Genomic DNA, 18,026 nt, shown 5'->3' on the forward strand with positions numbered 1-18,026 from the left:
TTCCACTTCAAGGGACATTACTCTAGTATGCACAAACGTCGGTAGAACGTTTTCGAGTGCGTTGAAAAATGTCGAAGCGACGATCTTTTGCTCCCAAAGTTTGCGAGAACGAACTTGTTCTTGATTCAGACAGTGAATCGGAAGAAGAACTGTCTGATGATAGTTCAGGCGAGTTTCAGCCCAGCGATTCATCGGAAAGTGACAGTGAAGTGAGCAAAGAACATACTGAGCCGATGACTGATCCACAACCGTCAACATCGCGATCGACTGCGAGTGTCAGTGGAACAAGTCGGAGGGGGCGTGGTGCTAGAGGTCGACCAAGAACGACCAGAGGGGTGCACGTCAGCGAGAAAAGGAGCAGACGAACCTTCTATGGACAGAAGAAGGGACTGATGACCCACCTCATACGCCACAGTTCACAGGTTAGCCTAAGCTTGTGTATGAGTGAGTGTGTGCTTGTGTGAGTGTTGGTGTTAGAGGTGGGTGTGTCAGTTGAAAATGGTTTTACTGTACCCAGATTGTTACCTACAATAATTCATTTTTTACAGCAGATCTGTTCTGTCAGCAGTAAGATCAGATTGTGTTGGAGTTCAGATGTGGTGTGAACAAATTAGGAGAACATAAAGGTAAATTATATGATGTGTGTAAAAAAAAAAAAAAAAGGATTCCAGTCTCACTTTCTTTTTTTCTTCCAGAATAAAAAATTATGTTTGTGTGTTACAGGGAATCCTGGTATCATGGTAGATATCAGTCCTGATGCCTCTCCTTGGGATTACTTCAACTTGTTTGTTGATGATGACCTGCTGAAGGAGATGGTGGGGCAGACAAACCTGTATGCAACCCAGTACAACCCGGCCTTCTGACCCTCCAGCAAGACTGAAGGAGAAGCACTTCCTGACCAAAGTGCCCGCAACAGCCACCAAGCAGTACCCAACAAGGGTGTGTGTTGTGTGTTCAGTCAGAAAAGATAGTGGGAAGGGATACAAGGTGAGGAAGGAGTCCAGGTACGAGTGTCGCGAGTGCAACAAGGGACTCTGCATGGGGGAGTGTTTTGAGCGCTACCACACCAGTGTGGCCTACAAAAGACCCAGAGTGGATGAGGGAGGTGACCAGTAGTTCAGGAAAGCTGTTGATAATTGTATATATTTTTTTTCTTTCTTTCTTTTTGTGTGTGTGTGTGTGTGAACATTCTTCTTGCTAAGTGGATTTTTACTCAAGTCAGAGAAAACTGAGACTTTGACCTCAGCTGGAAAACAAGTAGTTCAGAAAAAAAACTGTGTGTATTTTGAATGGTATTCTTTTCGTAAATGCTTTACACTTCTTGTGACACTTATATTCTTGGATTACCATGGATTTCAACAACAAAAAACAGGTCAGTGGCTATGTTTGTATTGTGCGTCACCCATTTCAGTTTTTTTTTAAAAACTAATTAAAATAACAATAATTGCAGAAGTTTTTATTTTTGTGTCATGTTTTATGTTGTAATATATAGAACAAACACACAGCCACACACATGCAAAATTTCAAAGCAAACAAACTCATAGTTTTTTTTTTGCCAATTTTTTTTATTACGTAACCCAACTTTTCATGATTAAAACTGAAAATTACTTGGGCCGGGAGTGTTAATTTGTGCTAAATTACTTGGTATGAATAGTGTTAAGGAAAGTGAGGACAAAGTTTAGTAACCTGTGTATGGACCAAGGTGAGTTTTTAACCGTAATGCATGCTTAAGGAAAGTGTGGACAAAGTTTAGTAAGCTGTGTATGGACCAAAGTGAGTTTTTAACCGTAATGCATGCTTAAGGAAAGTGTGGACAAAGTTAAGTAAGCTGTGTATGGACCAAAGTGAGTTTTTAACCGTAATGCATGCTTAAGGAAAGTGAGGACAAAGTTTAGTAAGCTGTGTATGGACCAGAGTGAGTTTTTTAACCGTAATGCATGCTTAAGGAAAGTGTGGACAAAGTTTAGTAAGCTGTGTATGGACCAAAGTGAGTTTTTAACCTTAATGCATGCTTAAGGAAAGTGTGGACAAAGTTTAGTAAGCTGTGTATGGACCAAGGTGAGTTTTTAACCGTAATGCATGCTTAAGGAAAGTGTGGACAAAGATAAGTAAGCTGTGTATGGACCAAGGTGAATTTTTAACCGTAATGCATGCTTAAGGAAAGTGTGGACAAAGTTAAGTAAGCTGTGTATGGACCAAGGTGAGTTTTTAATGGTAATGCATACTTAAGGAAAGTGTGGACAAAGTTTAGTAAGCTGTGTATGGACCAAAGTGAGTTTTTAACCGTAATGCATGCTCAAGGAAAGTGTGGACAAAGTTTAGTAAGCTGTGTATGGACCAAGGTGAGTTTTTAACGGTAATGCATGCTAAAGGAAAGTGTGGACAAAGTTTAGTAAGCTGTGTATGGACCAAGGTGAGTTTTTAACGGTAATGCATGCTTAAGGAAAGTGTGGACAAAGTTTAGTAAGCTGTGTATGGACCAAGGTGAGTTTTTAACGGTAATGCATGCTTAAGGAAAGTGTGATTAGTAAGCTGTGTATGGACCAAAGTGAGTTTTTAACCGTAATGCATGCTTAAGGAAAGTGTGGAGCAACAGTGGCTTGAACTTGTGTGTGTCTTCTTTTATGGAAAAGGGTGATAGTTTTTGTCCTTGATGTTCAACAACAAAACAATTCAATGGGGCGTCTTTGAACTTTTCTCCACTGCAGAGGGCGGAAGAACGGCGGAGGCAGGAAGAGGATCAGCGGAGGCGAGAGGTGGAAGAAGCACAGCGACGGAAGCAGGAAGAGGAGGCGGCCAGGCGGAGGCAGGCGGAGGAACAGTTGAGAAGAGAGGAAGAGCAGCGGAGGAGGGAAGAGGAGGCGCAGCAGAGGAGGAGGGAGGAGGAGGCGCAGAGGAGGAGGGAGGAGGAGAGGAGGATAGAGGAAGAGAGGAGGGTGCAGGAGGCAGAGTGGAGGAAGCAGGAGGAAATCCGGTGGGTTCTGGAATCAATCACTGTGCTGTAGGTTGGGATTCAGGTGGGGGGGAGGAGGGGGCAGGGCTCGACATTAACGGTTGTCCAACTGCAAACAAACAAAAAAACAACAACAACAGAGTTTGTTTCCATGACAGACCTGTGTACCAGTACCATTTTGGGGGTAATTTGTACATCATTTTGACTTAGAATACACCAGTACGTGAAAATAGATTTCAGTACAACTTATGAGGAAAGAAAAAAATGTTTTGGCCAACCAGAGTTCTGGGTGGGGAGTTTTGACCCTGCTCGCGTGGAGGAAGGTGAAACGTTCACTGTCGGCACCAGCCCATTGGTGTTACATGATAGCCAGCCAGGCCTGTTGGTCAGTCCAAGGGGGCAACCTACATGGACAGCCGTGCCCATCTCCCCCCCGCCTCCCACTCTTTCTCCACCTACACCTCACCCCTCCACTGGCAAGTTTGTCAAAATCACTACCGCGCTATCCCTTCATCACCCTCCCCTCCATTTCTTTGACCATGATCTGTCTGCCTTTCTGTCTCTCTTGTCTCTCTCTCTCTCCCTCGCATCTCAGTGTGAAGGTCAAGTTGGTCACTCAAAAAGGAAACGGCCATTCTGTAGAATCGTAACTTAAACCAAGTTAACAGTGACCTCCACAATCCTTCCCCCTTCTTATTCCTTCACCCCCGTCCCCCCTAACTTTCTCTTTGTCCCCTCCTGAGACCACATCCCATATCGCAGACTTGCTTACCCTTACCCCCCCCCACCCCCCCCCCCTTTTTTTTTTTTTTACATGGTCAGACTGGGAATAGCAGAAAGGATGGAGGCAGGGTAGGGGTCAAAGTGCTGTTTAATTACACAGGGGAGTGTGCACTAGTTGGGTGACGGTAAGTATATTATTTAAACGTCATTTTAGATGGAGAAAGTTCATTTTAATTACACAGGGGAGTGTGCACTAGTTGGGTGACGGTAAGTATATTATTTAAACGTCATTTTAGATGGAGAAAGTTCATTTTGATTACACAGGGGAGTGTGCACTCGTTGGGTGACGGTAAGTATGTTATTTAAACGTCATTTTAGATGGAAAAAGAAAATTTCCTTTTTGCTGAGGGGATGACACATATCAAAGGACATTGTGGAAAGCTCTGTTGCTAAGCAACCTCCATATAGATAAACAGCTGTACCACCTTCCCTCTCTGGAACTGTGACCCTTCGCCATCCCCTTTCACTCACACACACACTCTCACTCCAACACACACACACACACTCTCTCTCTCTCTCTCTCTCTGTCTCTGACGCCGGGTGAGAACAACAGAGAACTATCCTGGTGTGGCCATCCTGGAAAGTGAATTTTCAACAGAGTTGCCTACCAGGCAAGGCAGAAACAATAACTGTTGACCCCATCTAACAGAATCATACTTGGATCTGTCAAATCCTGACATTGTTTGTCTCACAGTGCAAATGCTGGCTTTTCTTTTTAACTCTGCATGTTGCTGTTTGCAGTGGAGGTTAAAAAAAGAAATAATTTCTGTGGCTGACAGTCAACTGCAAAATTATGCCAAAGGCTGTGTTTTGTCAAGTGAGACTGAGATAAAGCTTGTTTTGGCTGTTTAAAACCACAGTTATCTTTGGTGAAACCCAACAAAACAAACATCAGTTACAGAAAAGGGTTTGACTACTACTTTGTGTCAAGTCAAGTCAAGATTTTATTTCATGATGGTAAATTGAATAAGCAACAATTGCTTTTTTACATCAAGCTAGCGGGACAAAGGGGAGGTTACCTACTTCCGGGAGGTTATCGGCCGTAGTTGCTTTCGTTTTCTCCGCATAGGTGGATAGTAGTTTGCACAGGACAGGAATGTCAGACCCCTGCCGGAGTCTGCACTAGTTGGGTCACGGTAAGTATGTTATTTAAACGTAATTTTAGATAAAAAAAATTTCCTTTTTTTTATATCAAGCCATCAGTGTGCGTGTTTGTGTGTGCACGTGCCAAGGTCCTTACGGCAGTGAAAAAGTCAAAGTCGAACCCCCATTTGACAAATCGCAGAAGCAGCGCTCAGTCCTCCCCGTTTCCTTCTCCCGAACTTCGAAGTTCATTTTCTCCTGCTCAGCAGACGACACTCTCCCGAACTTCGAAGTTCATTTTCTCCTGCTCAGCAGACGACACTCCAGCTTGAAAGTTGTGATTTTTCGCGAGATCTCGTCCTAATTTTTCTTCACCACGTTTCGCGAGAAAGCGCGCGATCTGTGTCCACCATTGTCACCGGTGCTTGTTCAAGTTGGCATGAGTTGTTCAAAATGCCTGTAAAGTGGGACATTGAGTCCTTCCTCGCATCTGCCTACACCTTGTTCAAAGACAGTCTAGCAAGAAGAGAGGATTTTGTGACAGTCACAGGCTCAACAGTTTTACCTGCCAAGTTCTGCACACATCGCTGGCTGGAAAACAAGTTGGTGGCCACAAGAGCTATTGAAATGATTGTGGACCTCAAGAAATTTGTTCAAGCAGCGATGGACAAGCATGTCACACTGCCCAGAAACAAGAGTTTTGGTATTGTCAAGACTGGCGTTGTATCTACACCCCTCCTGGCTCACCGTTTGGCATTCTTCTGCTCTGTGGCCAGTATACTGGAACCTTTTCTTCAGTGCCCAGTATACTGGAACCTTTTCTGACCAAGTACCAGGCGGATCAACCCCTTCTTCCATTCATGTGTGGAGACCTGCAGGATATGCTAAAATCTCTGATGAAGCGACTCATGAAAGAACTCCTGCAGGACTGTTCAGCTCACAGGCTGGTGCACATTGATGTGGGCAGTTCCACCAACAATCTGCAAGCGCTCCTCTGGATCAATGATGGAGGGACTGGTGACAGAATTCAGAGGAGAATGTAGAGACTTTCTGAAGGCTGTTGCACAGAAACTGCAAGAGAAATCACCTCTCAGATACACTTTGGTCAGGAATTTGAGCCGCCTGAATCCCAAGATGATGGTGAAAAAGACGTCTGCATGAGCAGGATGAAGCGGGTGCTTCAGTGCTGTCACAGTGTCAGGCAGCCAGAAGACTGACGGATGAGATGTGTGACCAGGCATCTGGAGTTTTTCTTTTTTCTTGACATGACTACTGTGAAATGTGCAGCAGGTGATTTTGATCCAGCATCACAGAGGCTGGATTCCTGGTTCCAAAGTGCCATCGCAGACAGAGATGAATTCCAGACTCTGTGGTCTGTTGTGAGGATGCTCCTTCTGTTGTCCCACTGACAGACAGTTGTGGAAAGAGGTTTCTCCTTCAACAAACAGGTGGTGGCAGACACTCAGCAAAGCTGCTCTGAAGGCCCCCAGAGTTGTCTTAGATCACATCCAGTGTGGGAGGAGTGGAGGAGGTTGTCATTGACAAGAAATTACTTGTATCAGCTTCAGGGATGACATACCTCACTGAATAGAGAAGGCAGGAGGAGGCAGATGGGAAAGTTGAGCAGAGGAAGAGGTTGGGAGAAGAACTGACCACACTGAAGAAAAAACTGAAGACCAGCAGTGATGAGGCACGACATCTCCTGGAACATGCTGACCGACTGAGTGTCCAGGCTCAGGAGCAGAGAAGCTTCAGTCTCATTGAAAGGTCTGACACCATGCGTTTGTTGGCCAAAGACCAAAAAGATGAAACAGAGAAAGTTCAGCAGGACATCAACAGAGTGGACGGAGAAATGAAGTGTTAATTTGATGAACAGAGCCTGATTTTTTCCCCCCCAATTGCAAGTGACAACATTTCCAGTGATGCTTAGTATGCAGGCATCAAGACATCTTGTGTGTGTGTGTGTGTATTTTTTCTGCTAATTAATTGCAGGCATCAAGACACCTGGTGTGTGTTTTCGTTTCTTTTTTTTTTTTTTTCAACTGACTTTGTGAGTAACTGAATATCTGTAATGTTCAATGTGCTGGCATCAAGACTCATCTCCATGTGTGAATTTATCGAAGTTTTTCCGAAGTGATTGATTTGTGAATTTTCATCATGGAGTTGTTTGACAATTCAGGAAATGAAGAGCCATTTCTAGGCTTTCGTATGGAAGATGTTGAGCTTTGAGAGGTGCGAGCATTGTCATATATTGAAGTGAGTAGTGTTAGCAGTGTGCACACTTCTGATCTCAGTGACTGGGATGATCGTGATGAAGAGTTTGAATTGGATTTTGACGATCGTGGCGATCTTCGGCCATGGGACAGAAACGGTTGGACGGATGATGTTTCACCCGTTGTTGTAGAAAGATTTGATGAAGATACTGGCCCAAACATTAATTTAGGAGACAGTCCAACAAGGCAGATTTCTTTCTTCAACTTTTCGAACAACAAATGTTGACAAAAATCATAACCGACACGAACAAGTATGCCAGGGAGAAAATGGCGATCCTCTCTGGACAGAAACAACAGTTCCTGAGATGAAGGCTTTCTTTGGCACTTTGATATTGATGGGCATACATAATTTGCCAGGGGATGAAATGTACTGGAGTGCTGATGATAGGCTTGGTGTTCCTGGTGTGAGTAAGGTGATGCCCCTCAAAAGATAAAAAACCCTCCAGGAATGTCTTCATGTGTGTGACAGTGACAACGTGCCAGATCCAGCTGACCCACACAGAGATCGCCTCTTCAAAGTTAGGGATCTGATTGAAATGGCCAACAAAACTTTCTTTGCCAGTTTCAAGCCATCATGTGAAATTAGCATTGATGAAGCTGTGGTGCCATTCAAGGGCAGGATTTGTCTACGTCAGTATATGCCCATCCCCATCAAGTGGGGCATGACAGTGTGGTGCGCTGCTGACTCCACTTCTGGATATCTACTTCAGTTTGATGTGTATTGTGGTAGGAGAGCTGATGGTACACACATGTGGTGTAAAAAGTGAACTGTGGTTGTGCTGTGTTTTTCCGTCACATTCAAACAAGAACAGAGGAGAAGACGACGTGTGTTGCTGCAAAGTGTGGTGTAAAAAGTGAACTGTGGTTGTGCTGTGTTTTTCCGTCACATTCAAACAAGAACAGAGGAGAAAACAACACCAGGAATAAATAATCATTCTTTATTCAGTTGTGCATGTTTTATTTTTTGTTTGGATGGAAAGCATGGTTTGATAATTGATTCCAGAGATATTGCATGTTGAATACACGCACCCACAGACACGCCCATTTTCTGCAGTTTTCCCGCCCTGTAGGAAGTAAACAAACAGCCATTTTGTGCCCAGGAAAGGGTTAAGTGCTTTTGTTTTTTTTGGGGGTTTTTTTTTTTAAGAGACGCCATTTTAGCTTTTGATTGGTTACTGAAACACAAGCATGGTGGATATGTATAAAATATTTCACCAGTTAGAAAATGGAATACAGACGCTTTAAAGGCCCGCAAAGCGCTCGTGAAAAAACCCCAAGGATATTGATTAACCCCTTAACTGCTAGTATGTTTTGCTATAGCTTATGCTGAGAAAATTTTCAGAAAAACAAGAAAAAACATGCCAATGATTTTAATTTGTTTATATTTCAAAAAGTACTGAAGAGAAGTGCGTAAAAGTATATATCAAATTAAGGAAAATGAACCAAGATTTTGTTTTTAACACTCACAGGTTCAAATAATGAGTCAATCTGACTCACCCACTATCGCCAGTAAAAACGCTGTGTGTGGTACTTGTGGAAACAGTCTTCAAGACACAGTGCTGGTTTGCTGGGGCAGTCTGGGCAGTAGAACCTCACATCCTTTCTTTGCCCTTTCTTCCAGCAGACTGTGCACCTCCTTTGTGGCCGCCCCTTCTGTGGGGTAGGTTTGATGACATCAGTGAAGACATCAGTGAAGTGTCGTCCACACAGACAAACAGTGTGGTCATCTTCAGCAGTGTCTGGTTCTTGGTCATGGCACTAATTACGTCCTTCTGAAAGTCCAGGAATGTATTGTTGCCTGCTCTTTTGTAGAGGATGAGTGCATTCAGCATGGCAATTTGTAGAAAACGCACACATAGCTATTTGTACCACTTCAGGGTTTTCCTTGTGGCACTGTAGGGCTGCAGCTGTTGGTCATGATGGTCCATGGCACCCATGTTTTTGTTGTAATCCAGAATTGCTGGAGGCGTGTTTCCTGCCCTTTGGTCTTGCTGCTGCTGGTCGTCAGCTGTAGGTTTGTGGCAAGTTGTCAACTCCAGATGGTCCAGGACGAACATTACCATCGCCATGCTGCATACCTGAAAGACATTGCATAAAAGACCAAGTTTGTTGGGTTTTTTGTTGTTTTTTTTGTTTTTTTACATGTATAAAGTTTATGAAATTGTACAATTTTACTTCTGATTGTTTTCTGAAGCTGAAATACAACCCCCCCCGCCCCCCTGAAACTGGTTCATGGGATGCCACGCCCCCTTCATTCTCTCTTTTCTCATACAAAACAAAATGACATTACACACACTTCTACAGGTATTGTATTTACAAAATAATTTAGGCATACAATTCTGTTTATCATTATCTGCTTTCAGTTTTGTAAACGTCATCTCCTTCCCCCCTCCCTCCCTCTCTCTCACACACACGCACACACACACGCATTGAAAGATTTCTTCTGATGCTTGTTCAAGTGTTGGGGTTTGTCTGCATGCAGCCATAGCTTTGCAAACACAACTTGTGCTTCGTACAAACTTGCAAAACTTTCGCCATAAATATAATAGTGAGCTGAATTTTTTTTTTTTTTTTTTTTTAGCTTTTGGTACTCGGGGGGAAAGGGAGCTAATTTGATGGTTAGCAGACTGTATTTTTTGCAGTGCAGATTTAGAAAGAAAGAATGTTGTATCATGACGTACGGCGCACGTCAAAGCAGCATTGGTGAGCGACAGTTCAGTGACGTGTGCCGTATGTCAACAGCGCAGTCTAGAGGTTAAAATGCAGGCTCACGATTGGACAGTTTTTTTTGCCTGGCCACTCCTGCTTTCGCTTCACTGACAGGCTGTCGTGAGTCAGGGGAACCATTTCTGCCTGCAAGTCATGAGAAAGGAGTCTGGTCTCTTGATGTTGTTAACACTTAGCGGAAGTGTCCCAGTACCACTGTTTACTCTCACCCACACGTGCTACGCCTCATACCAGTTCAAACAACATTCAAAGCCCAAGCTCCCTCCCTCCCTCACTCTCTCTGTGTGCTGGTTTGAGAAAAAAACAATCACGTTGATTCTGCAATACCTGTAAATGAAACTTTTTTTAGGCGAATATACGTTTTTAATTTTTTTAATATTTTTTTTTATCTCCTTTTTTTAATTTTCATTTGTCCGATTATGAAATATTAGTGGATTACTTCAAATGAAAAGCTGAATACCGCAAGATATTTTTGTTTTTTTTGTGTGAGTGTTTAGGTTGTTTTTGTTTTTTTCTGAGAGACAGTCCTTTTGTTTACTTGTTTTTTTGACTGATAGATCATGAGCGGATTTCTCTGTTTCAAATGATAAATGCCACATTTTGTTATTAATCTTAATAACTGAAATACATGGTCTTTGTTTGTCTGTCCCCAGCTGTCGTGCACACACGCTCACTCATTCACTCAGTCTCTCTCGTTCTTTTTTGCACATACTGAAATTCTAGATATCAGCAGCCATGAATGTCCCGTGACATGGCCGGCAGGGTTTTCGTTGTCAGTGTGTTTACTTCAGACTGACGATGGCTGCCAAACTTAGAACCTACGTGAAGTGTATATGGACTGGATTGGTCTGCCTCCAGCACAAATTTCAATTTTGGAAGTAGACCAACGCAGAATTATTTTCTGGTGAGAAGAACATTGACTGAAAGATACAGACTTGACCTTTAAAACGATGTATGATTCGACCGGTTGATTCCAAGAGATTAGGGAGGACAAGCTTGTCAAGTTTGATCGATTTTACAAAGTCATAGGCGATCAGAATGATGGGTTAGGTATTTTAAGCACACTTTTAAGGCAAAAGAAGACACAATTATGCCTAGATACAACCTGACCCCCATCCGCCTAAAAAGGTGGTCAGGTGCAAAGCGACTCATTTCATGGTGGAGGGTCACGTATTTATTTCTGTGATGAAAAATCGATGTGGAGCTGTCAGTTTCCAATCGGAACCCGAAACAGAAAAGCTGAAGACACACCTCCTTTTCATTGGGTTTTTTGCGGGTCTTGAATGACAGGACAAAATGTTCAAGTCCCATATGTTGGGGTGAGTGTGGTGTGTTTGGGGTGAGTACAGGTTATGTGTGTTTGATAGTGTGTTTGTGGTGAGTACAGGTTATGTGTGTTTGATGGTGTGTTTGTGGTGAGTACAGGTTATGTGTTTGATGGTGTGTTTGTGGTGTGTGGTGAGTACAGGTTATGTGTGTTTGATGGTGTGTTTGGGGTGAGTACAGGTTATGTGTGTTTGATAGTGTGTTTGTGGTGAGTACAGGTTATGTGTGTTTGATGGTGTGTTTGTGGTGAGTACAGGTTATGTGTGTTTGATAGTGTGTTTAGGTTGAGTACAGGTTATGTGTGTTTGATGGTGTGTTTGTGGTGAGTACAGGTTATGTGTGTTTGATGGTGTGTTTGTGGTGAGTACAGGTTATGTGTGTTTGATGGTGTGTTTGTGGTGAGTACAGGTTATGTGTGTTTGATGGTGTGTTTGGTGTAGGTGGTGGTTATGTGTGATTGATGGTGTGTTTGGGGTGGGTGGTGGTTATGTGTATTTGATGGTGTGATTGGGATGGGTGGAGGTTATGTGTATTTGAAGTTGTGATTGGTGTGGGTGGTGGTTATGTGTATTTGATGGTATGATTGGGGTGGGTGGAGGTTATGTGTATTTGATGGTATGATTGGGGTGGGTGGAGGTTATGTGTATTTGATGGTATGATTGGTGTGGGTGGAGGTTATGTGTATTTGATGGTATGATTGGGGTGGGTGGAGGTTATGTGTATTTGATGGTATGATTGGGGTGGGTGGAGGTTATGTGTATTTGATGGTATGATTGGTGTGGGTGGAGGTTATGTGTGATTGATGGTATGATTGGGGTGGGTGGAGGTTATGTGTATTTGATGGTATGATTGGTGTGGGTGGAGGTTATGTGTATTTGATGGTATGATTGGTGTAGGTGGAGGGAGATGGGGTGGGTGGGTGAAGGTTACGTTAAGAGGAATTATGTGTGGATGATATATATTTTTTTTCCCCAGACGTAAGAGGGAGGAGGAGGAAGCAGCACTGCAGGAGATGAAGCGGATGGAGGAGGCACGGCAGCAGCAGGAGATAGAGACACAGAGACAGAGAGAGCTGGAGAAACAGCAGGAAGCAGAGGCTGCTGCCAGGAAGAGGGTCAGTTCCATTGTCACGTTCTCAGGGAAAAATACATGTATATTGCCGTACACCTGCTGGGCAGAACCCATTGCCCGTAGTCAGGCCCTGACTGCGTTCATATAGAGTTGTGTACCTATCAGAGTTTTGCTAGAGTTGTGTACCTATCAGAGTGGTTGTCTTTTACAGAGTTTTGCTAGAGGAGTTGTGTACCTATCAGAGTGGTTGTCTTTTACAGAGTTTTGCTAGAGGAGTTGTGTAGCTATCAGAGTGGTTGTCTTTTACAGAGTTTTGCTAGAGTTGTGTAGCTATCAGAGTAGTTGTCTTTTACAGAGTTTTGCTAGAGGAGTTGTGTAGCTATCAGAGTGGTTGTCTTTTACAGAGTTTTGCTCGAGTTGTGTAGCTATCAGAGTGGTTGTCTTTTACAGAGTTTTGCTAGAGTTGTGTACCTATCAGAGTGGTTGTCTTTTACAGAGTTTTGCTAGAGGAGTTGTGTACCTATCAGAGTGGTTGTCTTTTACAGAGTTTTGCTAGAGTTGTGTACCTATCAGAGTGGTTGTCTTTTACAGAGTTTTGCTAGAGTTGTGTAGCTATCAGAGTGGTTGTCTTTTACAGAGTTTTGCTAGAGGAGTTGTGTAGCTATCAGAGTGGTTGTCTTTTACAGAGTTTTGCTAGAGTTGTGTAGCTATCAGAGTGGTTGTCTTTTACAGAGTTTTGCTAGAGGAGTTGTGTACCTATCAGAGTGGTTGTCTTTTACAGAGTTTTGCTAGAGGAGTTGTGTACCTATCAGAGTGGTTGTCTTTTACAGAGTTTTGCTAGAGGAGTTGTGTATCTATCAGAGTGGTTGTCTTTTACAGAGTTTTGCTTGAGTTGTGTACCTATCAGAGTGGTTGTCTTTTACAGAGTTTTGCTAGAGGAGTTGTGTACCTATCAGAGTGGTTGTCTTTTACAGAGTTTTGCTAGAGGAGTTGTGTACCTATCAGAGTGGTTGTCTTTTACAGAGTTTTGCTAGAGGAGTTGTGTACCTATCAGAGTGGTTGTCTTTTACAGAGTTTTGCTAGAGGAGTTGTGTACCTATCAGAGTGGTTGTCTTTTACAGAGTTTTGCTAGAGTTGTGTACCTATTAGAGTGGTTGTCTTTTACAGAGTTTTGCTAGAGTTGTGTACCTATCAGAGTGGTTGTCTTTTACAGAGTTTTGCTAGAGGAGTTGTGTACCTATCAGAGTGGTTGTCTTTTACAGAGTTTTGCTAGAGTTGTGTACCTATCAGAGTGGTTGTCTTTTACAGAGTTTTGCTAGAGGAGTTGTGTAGCTATCAGAGTGGTTGTCTTTTACAGAGTTTTGCTTGAGTTGTGTACCTATCAGAGTGGTTGTCTTTTACAGAGTTTTGCTAGAGGAGTTGTGTACCTATCAGAGTGGTTGTCTTTTACAGAGTTTTGCTAGAGGAGTTGTGTACCTATCAGAGTGGTTGTCTTTTACAGAGTTTTGCTAGAGTTGTGAGTGGTTGTCTTTTACAGAGTTTTGCTAGAGTTGTGTAGCTATCAGAGTGGTTGTCTTTTACAGAGTTTTGCTAGAGGAGTTGTGTAGCTATCAGAGTGGTTGTCTTTTACAGAGTTTTGCTAGAGGAGTTGTGTAGCTATCAGATGTGGTTGTCTTTTACAGAGTTTTGCTAGAGGAGTTGTGTAGCTATCAGAGTGGTTGTCTTTTACAGAGTTTTGCTAGAGGAGTTGTGTAGCTATCAGAGTGGTTGTCTTTTACAGAGTTTTGCTAGAGGAGTTGTGTAGCTATCAGAGTGGTTGTCTTTTACAGAGTTTTGCTAGAGGAGTTGTGTAGCTATCAGAGTGGTTGTCTTTTACAGAGTTTTGCTAGAGGAGTTGTGTAGCTATCAGAGTGGTTGTCTTTTACAGAGTTTTGCTAGAGGAGTTGTGTAGCTATCAGAGTGGTTGTCTTTTACAGAGTTTTGCTAGAGTTGTGAGTGGTTGTCTTTTACAGAGTTTTGCTAGAGTTGTGTAGCTATCAGAGTGGTTGTCTTTGACAGAGTTTTGCTAGAGTTGTGTAGCTATCAGAGTGGTTGTCTTTTACAGAGTTTTGCTAGAGTTGTGAGTGGTTGTCTTTTACAGAGTTTTGCTAGAGTTGTGAGTGGTTGTCTTTTACAGAGTTTTGCTAGAGTTGTGAGTGGTTGTCTTTTACAGAGTTTTGCTAGAGGAGTTGTGTACCTATCAGAGTGGTTGTCTTTTACAGAGTTTTGCTAGAGTTGTGTACCTACCAGAGTTGTTATATTCTACAGAATCCTGCCAGAGGAGAGCCATGGGTTGTTTTTACTGTGTGCCAAGCGTGTTCTGCACATGGTACCTTGGTTTATTGCCTCATCCAAATGGCTTGATGCATTAGCTCACATTGTGTGCATGCACTTGCTCACACACATAGGCGCGTGCGAGTGTGCACACACATACACACACACACACACACACACCAAAACAAAACAGACAAGAAAAACACCCCCCCACCCCCCAAAAAAACAAAACAAAAAAAAACAACCCACCCTCTGCACACATACTGCCTGAACAACCTGCAGTCTTTTTAGAAAAAAATGAGAGCAGTTGTGTGTAGTACCCTGCTCAGAGTGTCAGTGTGTGTGGTGTGGGTGTGTGCAGGAGTTGGAGAGACAACAGCAGGAAGCTTTGAGGCGAATGCAGCAGCAACAGGCCCTGCAGAACATTCAGGTAAATAGTTCAGTGGATACATCTGCAGGCAGTTATTGGGTTTTTTGGTTTTTGGTTTTTGCTGCCTTGTCATGTGCACCATTTCACTGGCATTACTCACACTCCGCTCATTCCGGAGTCTCTGACAGGCAGCCACACCCACGTTCATCTGCTGCTGTGTCTGTACCATTTCACTGGCATTACTCATTCTGCAGTCCTGACAGGCAGCCACACCCAGGTTCATCTGCCACTGTCTCTGTACCATTTCACTGGCATTACTCATTCTGCAGTCCTGACAGGTGGCCACACCCAGGTTCATCTGATGCTGTGTCTGTACCATTTCACTGGCATTACTCATTCTGCAGTCCTGACAGGTAGCCACACCCAGGTTCATCTGATGCTGTGTCTGTACCATTTCACTGGCATTACTCATTCTGCAGTCCTGACAGGTAGCCACACCCAGGTTCATCTGATGCTGTCTGTACCATTTCACTGGCATTACTCATTCTGCAGTCCTGACAGGCAGTCACACCCAGGTTCATCTGATGCTGTGTCTGTACCATTTCACTGGCATTACTCATTCTGCAGTCCTGACAGGCAGCCACACCCAGGTTCATCTGCTGCTGTGTCTGTACCATTTCACTGGCATTACTCATTCTGCAGTCCTGACAGGTAGCCACACCCAGGTTCATCTGATGCTGTCTGTACCATTTCACTGGCATTACTCATTCTGCAGTCCTGACAGGTAGCCACACCCAGGTTCATCTGATGCTGTGTCTGTACCATTTCACTGGCATTACTCATTCTGCAGTCCTGACAGGCAGCCACACCCAGGTTCATCTGATGCTGTGTCTGTACCATTTCACTGGCATTACTCATTCTGCAGTCCTGACAGGTAGCCACACCCAGGTTCATCTGATGCTGTGTCTGTACCATTTCACTGGCATTACTCATTGTGCAGTCCTGACAGGTGGCCACACCCAGGTTCATCTGATGCTGTGTCTGTACCATTTCACTGGCATTACTCATTCTGCAGTCCTGACAGGCAGCCACACCCAGGTTCATCTGATGCTGTGTCTGTACCATTTCACTGGCATTACTCATTCTGCAGTCCTGACAGGTAGCCACACCCAGGTTCATCTGCTGCTGTGTCTGTACCATTTCACTGGCATTACTCATTCTGCAGTCCTGACAGGTAGCCACACCCACGTTCATCTGCTGCTGTGTCTGTACCATTTCACTGGCATTACTCATTGTGCAGTCCTGACAGGCAGCCACACCCAGGTTCATCTGATGCTGTGTCTGTACCATTTCACTGGCATTACTCATTCTGCAGTCCTGACAGGTAGCCACACCCAGGTTCATCTGATGCTGTGTCTGTACCATTTCACTGGCATTACTCATTGTGCAGTCCTGACAGGTAGCCACACCCAGGTTCATCTGATGCTGTGTCTGTACCATTTCACTGGCATTACTCATTGTGCAGTCCTGACAGGTGGCCACACCCAGGTTCATCTGATGCTGTGTCTGTACCATTTCACTGGCATTACTCATTCTGCAGTCCTGACAGGCAGCCACACCCAGGTTCATCTGATGCTGTGTCTGTACCATTTCACTGGCATTACTCATTGTGCAGTCCTGACAGGTAGCCACACCCAGGTTCATCTGATGCTGTGTCTGTACCATTTCACTGGCATTACTCATTGTGCAGTCCTGACAGGTAGCCACACCCAGGTTCATCTGCCGCTGTCTGTACCAGTGGTCAGCAGGAAACTGTTAGTTTCTGGTTGCCATGAGGTCACATACTGGTGGAGACCCTAATGTCATTTTTTTCCCTTTGCGCTTTCAGTTTGTTTTTTCTGTGCAGTTGGGCCTGGCCACCCCAGGCTGAAATGGGTGGGATTTACGGTTGCACCCCTTTTTTGAATTTTAGGCTTTCACTCTCTGTCTGTCTGTCTTTTTTTTTTGTCCTTTTTTTTTTGTCTTTTTTTTTTTTTGCCCCACCACTCAACAAGTGCTGTGCAGTCCCATAAGATGTCAGTTAAGGTTGGCAAGGACGATAGACATTACAGGAAGAAGTGTCTTCTTGTTTTGTGTATGGGGGTTAGGTTAGGTGTCGCATCGATGGTGGTGGTTTTTTTCGTATGGGTTTTCGTGTACGTGACCTTTTCTACCCCCCTGTTCGGGCAACTGTCGTCCATTTTTAGGGATGGGGGCTGTGTTCCCTTGGCCTGCTGATAGCTGACCTGGATCAGAGGATGTGTTAACTTGGATATTGTTTGATGTCCTGCATGTGCATTTAAGTCATGTCACAGGATCTTTAGCACACGTTTGAAGGGCTTGAAGACGCCAGGAGATCTGGAAACACACACACACTCACACACACACACTCACACACACACACACACACTCACACACACACACACAGAGTGAAAAATATCCACCCTAACCAGTCAGATACTGGTGGGTTTTGAGCCACAGGGCTGATGGAAGCTGTGGCAGGACGAGCAGTGCTTTTGATCCTCTGGTGACCATGCCCTTCAGCTCCATGGGTCTGACAGTACAACCTGTCAAGTGATTGTCTTTGTGTGGCTTTCAGTCTGCTTTGAGTACCTGGGCAGACTCCCCTTCCTTTGAAGTATTCATTTTCGGGGTGTTTCTGAAAAACTGTGTTGATGTGTTTCATCATTCTTCATGCCAGGATACTGTTACCAAACCTGCTGGAAAAAAATTCATATGGAGAAAGAAGAAGTTGTAATCAATGTGTACACACAAACACATGAACAAGTGTCATGGACACACACACACACACACACACACACACACACACCACACACCACACACACACCACACACACACACACACACACACACACACACACACACACACACACTTTCTCTCTCTCTCTCAGTAACACTCACATCAAGTGGAATAGCTAATGGTAAAATTGCTTATTGACTGATTAATTTATGTATACTTTCTTTTTGACTGCAGTCACAGAGAGATAGAATTTTGTTCTAGAATGTCTAATGCATACAGAAGGTTGTGAGAGTGCGATGAGAGAAAGTAAGATGTGTACAAAAAGCCA

At 43.9% G+C, this 18,026-nt stretch overlaps 1 protein-coding gene across 6 annotated transcripts in view; it reads left to right on the top strand.

Moving 5' to 3' along the window:
- LOC143301883 (uncharacterized) overlaps positions 1-18,026 on the top strand; it is an 87,607-nt gene that overhangs the window by 41,216 nt on the left and 28,365 nt on the right. For all 6 annotated transcript variants that reach the window (XM_076616306.1, XM_076616309.1, XM_076616310.1 and 3 more), the window contains exons 19-21: positions 2,709-2,974; positions 12,121-12,259; positions 14,891-14,959. In XM_076616306.1, the coding sequence (XP_076472421.1) occupies positions 2,709-2,974; positions 12,121-12,259; positions 14,891-14,959 (474 nt within the window). The remainder of the gene's footprint in view (positions 1-2,708; positions 2,975-12,120; positions 12,260-14,890; positions 14,960-18,026) is intronic.

The sequence above is a fragment of the Babylonia areolata genome, chromosome 28 (genome assembly GCF_041734735.1).
Source record: "Babylonia areolata isolate BAREFJ2019XMU chromosome 28, ASM4173473v1, whole genome shotgun sequence".
NCBI lineage: Eukaryota > Metazoa > Mollusca > Gastropoda > Neogastropoda > Buccinidae > Babylonia > Babylonia areolata.